The 16,200-nt window shown below is 37.3% G+C and overlaps 1 protein-coding gene across 2 annotated transcripts in view; it reads left to right on the top strand.

The window, feature by feature from the left end:
• The window catches only part of acap3a (ArfGAP with coiled-coil, ankyrin repeat and PH domains 3a), a 64,565-nt gene extending 49,137 nt beyond the window's left edge, over positions 1-15,428 (top strand). The window contains exons 10-25 of one of the 2 annotated variants that reach the window (XM_016681071.1): positions 835-841; positions 4,318-4,435; positions 4,532-4,583; positions 4,913-5,013; positions 5,924-6,035; positions 6,265-6,473; positions 7,720-7,789; positions 7,853-7,947; positions 8,034-8,251; positions 9,095-9,184; positions 9,301-9,393; positions 9,465-9,679; positions 9,840-9,949; positions 10,625-10,735; positions 10,843-10,904; positions 14,647-15,428. In XM_016681071.1, coding sequence (XP_016536557.1) covers positions 835-841; positions 4,318-4,435; positions 4,532-4,583; positions 4,913-5,013; positions 5,924-6,035; positions 6,265-6,473; positions 7,720-7,789; positions 7,853-7,947; positions 8,034-8,251; positions 9,095-9,184; positions 9,301-9,393; positions 9,465-9,679; positions 9,840-9,949; positions 10,625-10,735; positions 10,843-10,904; positions 14,647-14,753 — 1,770 coding nt within the window. In that variant the 3' untranslated portion in view covers positions 14,754-15,428. Of the gene's footprint in view, positions 1-834; positions 847-4,317; positions 4,436-4,531; positions 4,584-4,912; positions 5,014-5,923; positions 6,036-6,264; positions 6,474-7,719; positions 7,790-7,852; positions 7,948-8,033; positions 8,252-9,094; positions 9,185-9,300; positions 9,394-9,464; positions 9,680-9,839; positions 9,950-10,624; positions 10,736-10,842; positions 10,905-14,646 lie in introns of both variants that reach the window. The other variant, XM_007570777.2, reaches the window with a different exon arrangement.
• Positions 15,429-16,200: the final 772 nt, after the last annotated feature.

Genomic DNA, 16,200 nt, shown 5'->3' with positions numbered 1-16,200 from the left:
AAAACAAACACCAAACCCAAGGAAAATGTCTCTTATAGCAAAGCCATGAAAGCTGAAAGCAGTTCCACTGTTTTATGTTGTATGTTATGATATAAAATGTAAAATATCAATGCCACTGTGTCGAAAATACTGCACTTGACCTTCCACCACCATGCCCTTAGTGGTTAACCTCCACCAACATTCGTGTCGACTCTACATTAGCTACAGCACTTATTTTGCATTCTAGCAGAGACCAATGTATTGAATAAGGTATTGAATAAGAATGTAAATAGTTTCTTTAGCAATACCAAAACCAGGTGGTTTCAGGAAAATGTCTAGCAGAAATGAATTGAATCCATAAAGGAGGTCCTCGTTGTCTGGCATCTCCATCTTTAATAATGCACCAAGTGTTATTTTTGGCAGGCCGGTGTCTGTCTGATGTACACCCCAGGATCAGTGGCCATCTGGCAGACAGCTCTGCTGTGTTCCCCCTCCAGGCGTTGTAGTCTCTGATATGGACAGACCCAGTGGGAAGGGTTGGGGTTCAGATGTGTAGCCAGTTATTGATGCATTTCTGTCTGAGCTGTTAGGCACTTCACCAGCACCCTTCACTTGGGGACATGTGGTGTGAAATAGGTACACTTTGAATGAAGACGTTATTGAGTCTAATGGGTGATGCTTTCTGCTGCTGAAGCGTGATTGAGGCTCGGTAATGAGGATAATAAGCAGTTTGCTGAACCCGAAAGATTATCCCATTATCCCAGTTTAAACCATTCTTCTGCTGCTGGACACTAATTCTCTGTTATCTTTTCTGTTTCCTCCATCTCCCTAATGGCACCATCTTCATCACCTTAGACCCTCATGCAGGTGAGTAGGCCTCCTTTTGTTTTCCTCTCTGGATTTTGCTGGGTTTTCACTGGAAACTTTGGTTTAGCTCATGCACACGTTTGTCTTAACTTGAAGTCTGCAAACATTTACTGCTTACTCTGTGCTTTATCAAGCTGTATTTGAACTTTAGAAGTTTGAGGGCAGGCCAAAGTGGGTCCTGAATAATTTACAATGCACAATCAGAAACCAAACTTAGTTTGAGTGGCCTACATAGAGTCAGAAAGTTAGATCTGCCAACGCAAAGGGCAAATATAACCAAGGAGGAGCTCAAAATGAATTATTCTTACAGTATATGGATGTTCAATTAGTGACATTATATTTTGACAGAAATAGTTCTTAGAAGGACTTTTTTTTCCTGTTTTTATACTTTCATCCCCGTAAACCATGCACAGTAAGACCTAAGTAAACCTACAAAGGAGAAAGAGCATTAAGAAATAAGGAAAGCAGAAAGTAAGATTATGCTCTAAAACAAAAGATTGTTACTGCTGCTGGGTAGGCACGCAGAGAAGCAAAAGGTCCCAAATGTCAGAACCATTTATTTTTAATCTGTGCTTTAATGGAGAAGTCATGTTGGAGAACGTCTTTGCTTCTGCTACCTGCTGCTCCTGTGCATCCTGGGTTTATTTTTACTGCCTGAAGCTGCATGTGGATGTTGGGATGAAATAACGACTGAATATTTTAGCTTTTATGTTGTGTACTTTGTTTTACTTATTTATTACCTAGGAAAATTTAGTTGTAGTACTGAGTACAAAACTGTCGCCGATGATGTAAAAGGGTGAAACGGAAATGTGGCAACTTTGAAAGTCTTCTAAATGATCTGATTTTTTATGTTTGTGTTTAATTGGCTTTAAAATGGGTTTGGTTTAAATTAAAATGGAGGAAATGGGAATACTAGGTTTTAGCATAGTCCTTGACACGGTCGACGCAGGTTCGATTCCCGGCCTGGTGACATTTGTCGCATGTCTTCCCTCTCTCTCATTACCCATCTTCCTGTCTGAGTTCTTTCAAATAAAGGCCACTAGAGCCAACAAAACCTTGAAAAAAAAATCTTGGAAAAATTGTATTTTGGTGATCATTTAGCCTAATTTACTTGGAAAGCCAGTAGTTGTCACGTTTGGTTAAGTTTTGATAAATTCTTTGATTACCTTTAAATTACATGACAGATATATAAATGGAGTACATGAGCAAAAGCAGAGTATCCATTATCTCAACTCAGCACAGCTCCAAAAACAGTTGTGTGAAAGATGAGGGAAAATAATGAGCTGAAACTATTTCCAGTAGGATGTGGGAATCAATTAATTCCTAAATCTGAAGCTTAAAATCCAGGCAAATGTGTTCTGATGAAAGTTGTGCTTGTTCTTTAGGCACAAAGGAGATGCCAATAATCCATTTACGTGTAAGGGCTCTCATATAATCTCATTTTCCAATTTAAGTATTAACCTAAGCTTCATGATTTTGACTTACTTTTTCATAATAATTCGAAGAGTTTGGATGCTTTCATGATCAATATGGGATCTGATATTGCATATTTTAGTTGAGGAGCAGATGTCACAGTGACACATGAAATCTGCAGTGATAATGAAGCCCAGGGTGAACCTGCAGGTGATTCACACATGTTGCCAACTGGGCAGCATGAGGTGTTCCAGGCCGGCAGCATGGTCTGCAGGCTGGCAGGAGCAGCAGGTGGATGATGCATTGCAGCGCGTTTCACTGCATCGTTCCATGTTCCTGCTTGTTCCCGCCTGCTACTCAACAATTTTACGTGTTTTGCCGTAACGTTCAGAAGTCTCCCGCTTGTTTAATAATTCACTCGTGCTCTTTTTGGTCTGTGTGACGTTGGGCCGTTAAAAATAGATGATCTTTGTTGTAGAAGTAGAGAGTTTTCAGAGCAGCACAGCAGTGCGTTTTCTGTTTCTGATGTCCTTCTCTTCATTTAAGACAGTGAAGGTAAGATAGTTGTTTTTTAACGTGATCTGTTGGAGTCTGAAGCAAGCAGAGTCTCTGTAGATGTTAAATCTAGCTTGCTGAGGTTGTTGTTTGGTAGTCTTGGCTGCCCTCCAGGGTGGATTCCTGCTGGGTTACCATGGGGTTGAACATCTAACCTTCAGCAAGGGAGGCACACTGAAACAGCTGCAACTAATGCAAACCAAACAGATCTGCTACTAGTTTCTGGGTCAAGAGCAGCTGAAGTGTTGCAGTGGAAATTAAAATGTTTGTGGTCATGGATATGGTGGCAGCTGTATGGTAATTAGCTGTAATCCCAAGGCTTAGGCTGCAGTGCGCAGGGGTCAGAACGTGAGTGTCGGAAATACTCTCCAGAGTTCGGTAGCTTAGAGGTCCTGCAGTTAGGAAGTGGGGAAAGACATGATCCTACTCTCAGACTTTGGCTCCACAGACTCTGGTTTGCAGTTGTGGAGGTTTTTGAAGATTTTTCCATGTTGCTGAAACATATCCAGTGTTTAAAAATGAAGATACTTTGTCGGTGGAATCGCAGCTTGGTAGGTTGACTTGTATTTCTAAACATTTTCATGTTTCTAGCAGACATTTGATAGTATTCTATGAATTATTTGCCTTTTTTCATCCATATTTATTTGATTCCCTGCTGTTAGTTCAGATTAAACTTTATTTTTTCACTAAAGTATTGTTTTTGATTTCTTTTTCAACTTATGCACAAAAATATTTTGCTGGAAAGAAACAGGAGGTCGTGGGAAATAAAAACAAGAGGACTCTGAGACAGATAGACATAATACGGTGCTAAAGTTAAAGGTTTATACATCTTTAAGTTATCTTATTGCCACATCAAGTCATTAACATCAATGTTTTGTTTAGGATTTTATATATGACAGACCAACTCTAATTAGTGCATTAACGTGAACCAGAAAGTTTTCAAATTTATTGATAAGTACAGATCTGAAAAGTGTAATGTCTACTTCACTTTGGAGAAAAATAAAAAATAAACAAGTCACTTTCTCTCTGTAGATGTTCTTGTCAAAAGTCACAATTTGCATATAAAAAAATGGGAGTAAATGTTTTTCTACTGCATATCTACCTTTTATGACTTTACAACCATAATTTAGACTTCTGAAACATTTTAGGACTTTGCATATCCTTTATAGCATTTTGCTAAGTCTATAGCTCAGTGTTGTGGTGCCTGCGGAGGAAATGGACAATTTTTACGGCAATCTGGAATCAGATTGTCAGGATCAGGCTTACTCATCTGCTGAGTTATATTATGCCAACTGTATGAACAGAGAAAAAAAACGTCTTTCTTTTTACACATTATTACAAAGTTTAAAATGATTCAGTTTGTCTAATGTGTATAATGCTCAGCACACAGTGAAAGCTGCTGGTCTTCTAGAGGAATCCACCTGCAGCCTCTTTGCAGGGTTTTCTATACTTTGTTGAGCTTTTAACTTCCTCTAACATCCAGAATTAAAATCCTTTCTCTTCTGCAGGATTTTTCATATGACGACTCGAAGGTGGAGTTCAACGTGGATGCCCCTAGTGGCGTGGTGATGGAGGGCTACTTGTTCAAAAGGGCTAGTAATGCCTTCAAGACCTGGAACAGGTAACCGCCATGGCGAATCATTTATTCAGCAAGTCAAATATTTACAATCATTCAAATGGCTTAATTTATTGCTTTCCCTCTCCGTTTCTGTTGCAGACGGTGGTTCTCCATACAGAACAATCAGCTAGTCTATCAGAAGAAGTTGAAGGCAAGTCCATTTATCTTTAAACCATCAGCTTAAGATAAAAGCAGTAATATATTTTGATGTTGCAGAGTGATCTTTTCTGAAATCTCTGTGTTTGATGTCGAGGAGATATTTCTGCAGAAAGATTTGAGATGCTAGCAGATATCTGTTGACACTTTGCTGGTGGGGATTTGTGGATCCCAGTAGAGCTGTTTGTTCTCTCCTAGAACTCATTTTAATAGATGGAGAATTTGTAGAGATTTCCTTTTGCAGGAAGCATATCAGGGAAGCTGTTCTCCCCTCCTGTTACTGTCTCATGTTGAGAAATATAACGAGACATTTTGTGTGAACAGGATGTTCTGACGGTTGTAGTGGAAGACCTCCGATTGTGTTCTGTTAAACCACATGAAGATATTGAGAGGAGGTTCTGCTTCGAGGTCGTCTCCCCGTTCAAGTAAGAAATACTTACTTGTTTTTTTTATGCTTAGATTTGTTTTGGGAAAGGACCATCACGAAAAACAATTCCCTAGATTATGGTTCATTGTGACATTTCTGCAAACATATATTTTTGATTCTCTTTTCTTGTTTATTTCTGGGGAAATCCTTATAATAAAAAGAAATTAAGGCCTTCAAATGTCTTAAATTCATTATAAGATGTAAGTTGGCCTTAAATTTGTTAAGAACAGGTCTTAAATTTTGTCATGGCAGTACTATTTAATTAAGTTATTTTCTCGTGAGACTTTTTGAATCGCACCCAAACATTTTCATTGTATTCTGTGATTAGATGCGGTTGAAGCTTCTAGCAACTAGCTGTTAGCATATTCTTGCTAGCTAGCTTTCTTGGCCTGTAATGCAGCAAGTTTCTCCAACCATCCCATTTGGTCAAGGTTTTAAATTTGACTTGTTGAAACCTGCTAATACTGTCTCTTAGCCGTCTAAGAGAACATCTAACAACCGAACCAACAATGAAATCATCCAGCAAAATCAAACAGATCAACCATCTAAGAATCCAACCACCTAACAGATTAACTCATGAACTGCTATCTATCCAATATATCTAACTAAATAAACATCCAAAAGACCAACCAATCACATATTGCTACTACTATCCACTCAACCAACCATATAGCACCCAACAAACAGAAAAGCCAATCTGTCATCTACCCATCTAACAATCCAACCAGCCAACAAATAGTCCAACTAGTCCTCAGACCAAACTCCCATCAAACCATCCATCCGCCTCGCTATCTACCTATTGAAATCATCATATCAATAATCTAATACTCTTATAACCCAACCAACCATCAAATTTCAACACACCAACCAATACACATTCAAAACAGACCAATCAATCTGTGTTACAGGAGCTGCATGCTTCAGGCTGAGTCTGAGAAGCTAAGACAGGCTTGGATTCAGGCGGTTCAAGCCAGCATTGCTTCAGCGTACAGAGAGAGCCCAGACACTTTCTACATAGAGGTGAGTCATCACTTGGTCATGAATAACTTGAGGGCAACGTTTACAGGTTGTTTATGAGATTTCACCACATTTGGGTTTCGGGGCTGTTAAACACACGACTCTAATTATTGTAAGTGGACACAGTTTTACTCAGGTTTTCCTTTTCGTTCTGTTTTAAATGTAACGATTTTCAGGACACTTTTGAGGTGCATACTTTGCCGACCTGATGGATTTTTGTATCTAATTTCAGCATCTGGACAGAACTGCCTCTCCGTCCACCAGCAGCATCGATTCAGCCAGCGAGCCGCGGGAGCGCAGCGCCCGGGGTGAGACCATCCTGCAGCGCATCCAGGGGATGCCGGGGAACGAGCAGTGCTGTGACTGCGGTCAGGCCGACCCGCGCTGGGCCTCCATCAACCTGGGCGTCCTGCTGTGCATCGAGTGCTCCGGCATCCACAGGTGGGAAACAGAGGAACATGCAAGCAATAGCTAACCCAAACTGTCTTGTTAGAACAAAAACAAAAAACAGTCTGAGGTTGACTAATGTTGAAAATATTCACTTAGTCATAGACCTGCTGAAGGAAGTTTTCCACAGTGTTTTTCTGGAAAATAAAGGAATTGATTTTAGGGAGTTTTATTAGATTTGGACGATTTGGAAGTTTGAAAGAAGAAAGTTAGAGAATGGGGAAAAAGACATTAGCTTGAAGCATCCATCCGTCCGTCTGTCCATCCATCCAACTGTTCATATATCCATCCATCCGTCCATCTGTCCATCCAACTGTTCATATATCCATCCATCTGTCCGTCTGTCCATCCATATCCACTGCATGAAAATCTGTCATAAATTCATAGTCAATGTTGGATTTATACTTCGAAAGTATGAGAACTTATGAAAAATATAAATTCAAATAAAAATTTGTAGGAATCCTATCCTAAAGAAAGTATAAATATAATTTCAAAGTGATTACCTTCAATACTTGGAAGGTAAATAAAAAATGGCACATCCTAAAAATAAAAAAGACAAAAAAATAATCCTCACAAAATTTGAAATGCAGCTGTTTTTGTTCACCAGACTAGAAAAATGTTCAAAACTGTTTGTGTCCAATTGTAGGAAATTAGGAACTTAGTTAAGGTTCAGGAAACATAATAAAAGCCATACAAGTATTTAGAAAAGCCAAGGTTATTATATCATCGAATTACCCTGAAAGCACGTCCTCATGTGCTGATTTTAACAGAGTAGCATGGCTGCAAAAAGCTAATTTATTCTCCCTCAATCAGCTTTTTTTTTTTTTTTTTACAAAGAGAAGAGGCCTTTTATTACATTAATTCAGTGTCAGAATGAAAAAAACAGAAACAATCTGCAGGATTTGCATGTTTTTCTTTGAAGTAAACCCAGTTTCTTTTTACTCCCACCTGTTGAATATGCATGCTCCCTCTCCAGGCTCATCCTCTCACAGTCTGGATCAGATGTGCTCTTTTGTCACACTACAGTTTTCTTTCTAGCATACCACTGTTGCCCGGATACTAGACAGTAATTTGCATCACATTAGGCGTCTGGAATAACAGAATATGTGACTGATCTGTTTACCTTCCTTCCTCCACATCAGCATAAAAGAGGAATAACGGCTGCATTTCTTTCCTTGAATCAACGACCATCTCCTGCTTCAACTTAGCATATTATGACGTTGAAATGTTTTTATTCCAGGAGTCTTGGGGTCCACTGTTCAAAAGTGCGTTCCTTGACGCTTGACTCATGGGAACCAGAGCTATTAAAGGTAAAACTTTGAATACTTTGACATTTTGTGTTCTTCAATAATATTTAATTTATTTCCTTGCAGCTCATGTGTGAGCTTGGAAACAGCGTCATCAACCACATATATGAAGGTTCATACCAAGAACAGGGTCTGAAGAAACCGTTACCATCCAGCTCAAGGTAAAGATGTGTAAAAGTGCTGCACGCTTATATTTGAAATATTATTTCTGAGGCAGTAAAATTAATTGAAACCTGTTTTGGTGCAGGCAGGAAAAAGAGGCATGGATTAGAGCAAAGTATGTGGAGAAGAAATTCCTGAAGAAGCTGGGCTCCACTGAGGTCCTCGTCAACGGGGAGAGGAAGTCGGAGAGGCACTGGAGTGTGAAGAAATGCCGGAGACACAACAGCGCCACCACTGTTCCCAAAACACAGAGGAGATACAGACAAGAGCCTGGCAGCACCTCCCCTTCTGCTCTCTCAATTGGCAAGTCCAATAATCCAGTTGTTTTTATTTTTAATCATTACAGAATTTAGAAACATTGACGCAGTCTCTATAAAAAGAAAGTACACCCTTCATCAGCTCTGGAGTCTTATTGTAAGAACATAGTAACAATTATGTGGATTTTTACAAGTTCTAAAAAAACATAAAAAATATACTTGAAAGTAGGGCTGAAACAATTAATCAGATTAATTGTGAACTCCTCGAGCATCATAGTTTTGGCTTCAACTGGTTCAAATTCTGTAAAAGAAAAAAATCTCCTATTAAACACTTTTTCTATCCAACTATTAGTCAAATAGTTCTCTGTACTGATGTTAAGTTGAGCAAAGAGGGCCGAGCTTTTAACAAGTTGATGTTGAGAAAACGTTGAACATTTTCTGAGTTTCAAAACTCAGACAAGTTAAAACTCAGAAAATTTCTAAAAGTTTGTTTTCTAGCAAATTTTAGACTTTTCAAACTCAGAAAGTTTTTTCAAAAAAAGTTTTGAGATTAATTTCAGAGCTTTTAAATTTTTTTGGCAGAAACGTACTGCATTGTGCTCATCCCTTGGATTGAGAGTCAGATATTTTTATTTCTAATAATTTCACAATATTTTCTGTCATCATTACTATTATTGTTGGTATTGTTCATTTTTATGCACTTTAAGGCTGATTACAGTATGAACCTTTATACCTGATGCTGCTGAATTTCCACCATTGTGAAGAAATCAAAGCTGTTTGTATTCTAAAAGAGGGTGTCCTTTGTTTTTACTGTATTGTAGAGAATGGACCACATAATCATTGGGATGTATAACATTTAACTTGTGTTGTTCTTTTGTCTCTATCACAGCAGCGGCCAAGTTCAGACGGGAATCTTTGTTTTGTCCTGATGAGCTGGATTCTCTCTTCTCTTACTTTGATAATGGATCTGGTCCTCGAAGTGAGTTTGTTGCTTTTTATACTCCAACATTCAATCATAGACCCATCTGGGAACATTGTGAGAATAACCAGAAATCCTGAGCAAGCGGATGCATTAAATTAACTTTGCTTCTGCAGGTTTGAGCAGCGACAGCGGCTTGGGAGGCAGCACAGACGGAAGTACAGACATCCTGGTATTTGGCTCGGTGGTGGACAGCGTCACAGAGGAGGGTAGGTCTAGTTTGAGAAGGTTGAGGTAACAGCTACAGGGTTTGGTGAGCAGCTCCATTTATGATCTGCAGAGTGCGAAGTGTCTGAAGAGTCGAGCGGTGAGACTGAGGCCGAGACTTCAGACCCGGAGGACACGAGGGAGATGGATCCTGGAACGCTGCTCTATAAAGCCTCTAAGGCTCGCAACCTGCCCGTCATGGCGGAAGCTCTAGCCCATGGCGCCGACGTTAATTTGGCTAACGACGAGGACGAAGGAAAGACGCCTCTTATACAAGCTGTTACTGGGGTGAGTTAATCCAGACAAACTGTTCAAACTGTTCCTCTAATGTTCAACTCTTAACGGTGGTAATTTATTTTAAAATGTGACTGAAATGATCCCTAACTGTAAATATTTTCTGCTCTACTGTCTTTAGCAGTAAACTGCTTATCTTCTAACTTTGTTTTAGGGTTCTCTGGTTGCCTGCGAGTTCCTGCTGCAGAACGCTGCTGATGTCAACCAAAGAGATGGAAGAGGGAGGGGGCCCTTGTATCACGCTACGTATCTGGGACACACAGGGTGAGTCAAAGTAAAGCATTTCCCATCTCTGCTCTAAAATGTGTGTGGACAAGTTTATAACTAGTCTTAACACAGTTTATACAAGATTTAAATAATGTGCTGCATGTGACTCCTCAGCATTTTTAATATCAAAACAGCTTTAAGAGATGTTGTTTATATAGATGGTAACATAAAGTATAATTAATTGAATATAGAGGTGATGTTTTGATCATTTTGATTTAGTTACGAGTTCTGAGTACTCCACTTTGCACCAAAAAGCGACTTGATTGATAAACTGGAAAAGTAGGAGGGGTTCTGACGAGGTCCTCTCAACTGTTTATTGGGAGACTGTTGGGCTATTTTGTATAAATTACTAATAAGCTTCTAAATGAAGAAAAATCACATATGTGGTTCCTCTAGGCTCCCTTCTCAGGATACTTTAAGTTGCTATCTGCATGTTCTACATAGCTTCGATTTGAGAGTTTTTACTTAATCTCTTACAACCACTGTTCGCTCATTTAATGTTTGCTCTTGTCTGTGTAAGGTGCTTTGAATCACCTTGTGTATGAGCGGTGCTATACAAATAAGCTTAATTTTCCTTACAAAAATTTGAAGTTTCACCAAAACTAAATATTTAGTCTTTTTCGCTCGTTTATTGTTTGCTGTTTTTGACTCCCGTTTTTTGTGTATTTCCAGGCAGGTTTGTTTGTTCCTCAAAAGAGGAGCTGCACAGAACGATGGAGATGAAGACGGCCAGGACCCTTTGAGCATAGCCGTGCAGCAAGCCAATGCAGATATAGTCACGCTGTGTGTTATTGGACTAAAACACTTCAGATCCAGTTTTGGTGTAAAATTCGGAGTCGGCTCATCCTGTTTTTTTTTTTTTGTTTGTTTTTTTTTGCTTTGTTTTTCAGGCTGCGACTGGCCAGGATGAACGATGAAATGCGGGAGTCAGAGGGGCCCTTCGGACAGCCAGGTCAATACCCGATCAGCAGCCCCACCGAGCAGCAGTATAAGAAGTGCATTCAGGAGTTTATCTGCATCCATATAGCAGACTGCTAATCAGGTTCAGTCAGGCTCATTTGGCATTTAGGGTTTTCTTTACTCACCTGAACATCCTTGCCCTGCTGTGTTTGAGGGATTTTTATACCTTAAACCGTTCCACGGTCATTTCCTCTCTCTCATTTCAGCTGGAACTCAGTGTTGATCTCCAACATTGAAGTCAATCTTGACCAACTAAGTGAAAAAATAAAAATCTCAACGCAGATAATTTTTGAGCACAACTAGATTCTGTTCAAGTTCTCAGATTTAAGTCCTTAAGTTGCCGCAGAAATTCACTAATGCTTTCAACCAGTCAACAAATGTCAGGTTCATTCAACCAATCTCAGGCTGAATGAACTTCCCTGAAGCTGTGAGTTCATGTGAAGATCTTAGTTTTTCCTTTAAGCTGTCTTTCAGTAAAGCTGTGTCATCCCTGCAGTGAGAAAACCTGTAAAACCTGATCCTAACTGTGACCAAATGATTCTCAGAGTCGTTTCTACGTATCGATCAGCAAACTGATCAAGTGAAACTTTTATGACGCACTTTTGTGAGAAGCGGGGATTTCATTTTCTCTAATTTTATTCTTGTTAAAAACGTTCTGAGCAATGGTGCAATAACTTTTTTAGTACTTTTTGTATTGTTAAATAATATGTCAGGGGAAGTATTTTCTTTTTTTTTAAACAGGGTAGATTTTGTTAGATGAGCACTTAGACAGAATTATGTTTTCATTAGAAAATCTTTATAGTTTAATTTATTCACTTGTTGGTGGATTTATTTTGCTTATTAAGCTGCACTGGAAGATGGGATTTTTAAAACAATAAATCAGAGAAAATCCATTGTACAAATAATTAGTCTGTAAAATGTTTCTTTAGATGCTTTATTACAACTATACAAGTTAAGTTGTTTTTATTTCCAATGCACGAGAAGAAGTTGACTCATTGCTTCTCAGTTAATACATTTAATATTGCTAAATAATGTTGGTATTTACATTATTTTTGCAAAAATATAGTGGAGCATGTTTTAAATATTTGTTCCATGTAGGATTCTTTTTCCTGCTATTACTGCCTGGATAGTAAGTTATTTGGGTTTAGTTTTGACCAAAGAAAAAGAAAAGCCAGCAGTTTTTCAACACCTTTTCCTTATTTCTATTAAGACATGAATGTGTGTTTTTTTTTAACTGTACAGAAATTGGATGGGGGCTACAATTTGAAGTTATGCTACATTTATTGATTTCATGATTCATGACACATTGGGACAATCATAACTGAGGTGCAAAATTTGCACATATAGAAACTGAAATGCATGTTTTGCTATTATAAAATGATAATGATTAAATGATATAAAATGATCATATAATGTTTGCCATTTTGTTCACCAGTTGGAATTTTGCTAACAGTTAGCTAAGTTTCTAGTTTTCCAGTTACATGTTCTTACCATTGGAGAAATTAAAAATATTAGCAGTTCATAGTTTGAAATATTTGGCCAATCATCTCAAAAATATTTATGATCTTTATTGTGGCCATCTAATCGATAAACCAAAAGAAAAGAGGTTTGCACTGCAGAAGTAACCATAGTGCTGTTGCTTTTGAATGCTCCAGCTCTAATTTAGCCAAAAACATTAATTTCAAAGATTTCATAGCTAAAGGAAATTAATAAATAATTACACTAACATTAACTGATTTTTAATTTTCCAATTATAGTTTTTATAAAGTGAACTGCTACAGCAGCAAAGCTGTTAACCGATCTTAAAGGTAGTTAGCATAATCAGGCTAATGCTAATATGTTTATGTTACATACAAAGTTCACAGTTCTGCTGATTTTCACTTTTTAGTTCTAAAGACAATGTAATTTTTCCAGTGAGCTTCACCTTTTTTTTTTTAGTTCACATTAGAAAAATGCCATTTTCTTATGAAAAGAGTCAACCTAGATCTGCAAAGCTTCCATTGCTAGTCTTTCATTCCTGGTTTGCATAGTTTGCTCGCTGCCAAAAGTAAAGTTCAAAACTGTGAAAAATTGAGGAAAGATCTACTTTTTATTCGATGGAGATTTCTTATTACTTTCTGTTCAAGTTGGAGAATATATATTTTCCTAAACCACATCCATATTTTTTTGCACAGTCCCTAGTTTGTATTTACCACCACTAAATATTTTTGCAGGCGTTTGTGGTGACGAGAAGAGCAGCTCACTCATTTTCTCTTCTTTCTTGCTATTGATAGACCAGATGCACTTTTTCATGCAGCCTTTTTCTAATTTGTTGGCAGTAACTCACAACAAAATTCATAGTTTTCAAGTGAAAAATGTTGTGACTAACAGTCATTTCCATTAAGCCAATGAACGATTATGTGTTGTATACATTGTGGTGTGTGTACAGTGACTGTAGTGAATATTAAATCCTATTAACACATCCTTCTTTTGGCATCTCTTTTTCTAACTTCCTTACATTTTTCTTTACTTTTTACTTTTTGTCTGTTATCTGTAAAACTTATTTGAATAGTTCAAGAAATGTTTCTCTAAATATTCTGTACTTGTGCTTATTAACACTATATATGTATTCCTTCTGTTTCTTTTGAAATGATACTGGAAATAAAGAATATGTGTCTGAACACTAACCCTTTGTGTTGTGGCTAACCTTATTACTATTTCTTTGCTAAAAGTTGAAGAACTATCTTCAAGTGCATGACATAGTTACTATGCACAATTAACATAAAACCTATCTGTCAAAGCCTCCACGAGAAAGTCATGGAGCCTTGATGAAGTACTAATTTTCCTTGTAGCCACATGTTGTCATGTTAATTAAAACTACAAACATGTCTTTTATTGTGGTTTTATGTGACAGATCATCATGAAGCATCAGCCTCCCTGTCTCTGCAGGAAAAATCAGACCCACGATATGATGCCTTAACACAATGATTAGTGGCACTGGATTTTATTTAGAAGCGTCAGATCAAAGAACAATTGTATGCCACACTTTTCAGATTTAATTCGTAATAAGTTGAAAACCATGTCACATCTTCCTTCCATTTTACAAAATAATATAAACTTTTTATTACAAGCTTGTAACTTTTCATTTACTTCCTGCGATCCGAACTGGAACCTAAAAAAATAACTTAGTATGGAAAAAAACATTAATCATACAACTTTGATCAGTTTTGAATAAAGTTAAATCAAACACCAGATAATTTTTTTGATGATTTTTTTTTGTAGTTTAAAATAAAAGTTGGACTAATAATAAGAGAGAAATGGGTGGAAGAGTGAAGCTTTGAGTAGCTGAGGTGAAGCATTCAAAATGAGGGAAAATGTAAAAGAAATGGATAATGTGTGTTAAAAATAGGGAGCGGTAAATAAGTAGTAATAATAAAATTGCAGATGCATTCCTTCTGAGCACCAACCTTGAAACTTGATAAAAGTTTGTTTCCATTTCACATTTCAACTCCTGGAAGCTTTTCCAGACACAGACACGGCTGCTTTTGTTGCATGTGTATATATATTCAATGGTTACCGTAGCAACGAGAGGCATGAATGCCCAGTATTTGGGAAACTGAATGAGGGGAAGCTTCAGGGTGCCTCAAAGCCTTCTTTTCTGTGTTTTCTCTTCTTTTTTCTCCTTAAAAATGAAAGATCCTGGTCTCATGCAATGATTTTTCATTGATGTTTCTTTGTTGTTTGTATCCTACTAGGAGACACAACATACATTGACATCTTCAGGGAGTTTTCCCATATGGCCTCCCACAACCCGGAGAAACTGAAGCGTAGGAGTTTGCACTTCCGACACTCCTTCAGGTAGTCCCCTGAATATCTGGAGAGGAAGGCTGCCTCCCCTTCATACTTGAGATTCAAATACAAGTGACCTGGAGGAAGAATCTGAAGCTCTTCATCATTCATCAGAGTGTGCCACTTCCTGTCCCGCCTTAAAAATGTGCTTAAGGTAGATAGATTATGTCTCAAATAAGACTTTATTTTGGTAGGACAATGTTTGTTTGTTTGTTTGTTTGTTTTTTTGAGGATTTGCTGGTCTTCTCCTCTTCAATATGACTATAAAAACATTATTCCTTCAAAAGGTTTGATAATTACTTGTTTCGCCTGTAGTGGTATATATTTACCAAGTTTTTCTGTCTGGATCATTGAATCTCACTATTACCTTATTTTTCTACATGCATGCATTACATTTCATACTTAAACTTTCAAATACAGCTAGGAAGTGTTACATTAGCCATCATCATCGTCATCATATTCTTGCAGTGTTATTTTAATGTGCCGTCTATTCTGATGAGAAATGTCTTCTATTTTGCATCGACTATGCTGGTCTAGTCCTTGTGAAATTTTTGTTTGAATGTAACTTGCTTCACCACTATGAGATGAGGTCTTTTTTTCCCCTGTAAGCATGCTGGAGAAGCAAAATAAAATGTTAATATATCTTGAATGAGAGACGAGTGCAAATTAAAGTTCTCCGTTTTACCTCCTTTTGCGTTTTCTTATTTGGTGAAGAGCAGTGCCCCTTAGTGGTCATATTGGCCATTACTATAACATAGATTCAACAGATTTTGGAAGTATTGTTTTCAAGAACATTTTACAGATGTCATTGAACAATAACTATCGCAGAACCTTTTGTGTGTCTGTTACCTCAATGTCAAGATGGAAAGACATTAATAATGAACTTCAAGAACAAATTGTTGGTGTCAGATGTTTTAAACTTGATTATTTCTAGTAAATCCGAAGTCTATTATTCCATAATGTGAAATGGGCGGGTCAAAAATGTAGAAGGTTATATTTTGTAACTCGTTTCAGAAAGTGAATCTGATGTTATTTAGTTTATTTTGATGATTATGGGTTACACATTTTGAAAAGACACCCAAAATTCAGTAAGCATGTACTCCCCTTCGCTCTCTCTCTCTTATTTCCTGCCCCTTTATTGCATAATAGATCCCATAAACAAAATCTCAAAAATAAATAAATAAAACAAAACAAACTTGATGACATTTATTAAATCAATTGGACAATTCAAATAAGTTAAAAATTAATCAATTCTGTAATAATTTCTTAAATTTAAATTTATTAATAAATTGTTTCATAAATTGGAACAAAAAGCATGTCACGCGTTTAGATTACATTCATAAAAACTCTTACAAGAGGTAGAATTTCGTTTGATCATTTTTCCAAGTTTCCAGAAAAATAGGGGAATAATGTTATACAAAAACAATATTTAAATTATACTTCAGAAATTATTAATTCAA

Source organism: Poecilia formosa, unplaced genomic scaffold, assembly GCF_000485575.1.
Source record: "Poecilia formosa unplaced genomic scaffold, Poecilia_formosa-5.1.2 Scaffold268, whole genome shotgun sequence".
Classification (NCBI taxonomy): Eukaryota; Metazoa; Chordata; class Actinopteri; order Cyprinodontiformes; family Poeciliidae; genus Poecilia; species Poecilia formosa.
This window is presented reverse-complemented; position numbering and strand designations above follow the sequence as displayed.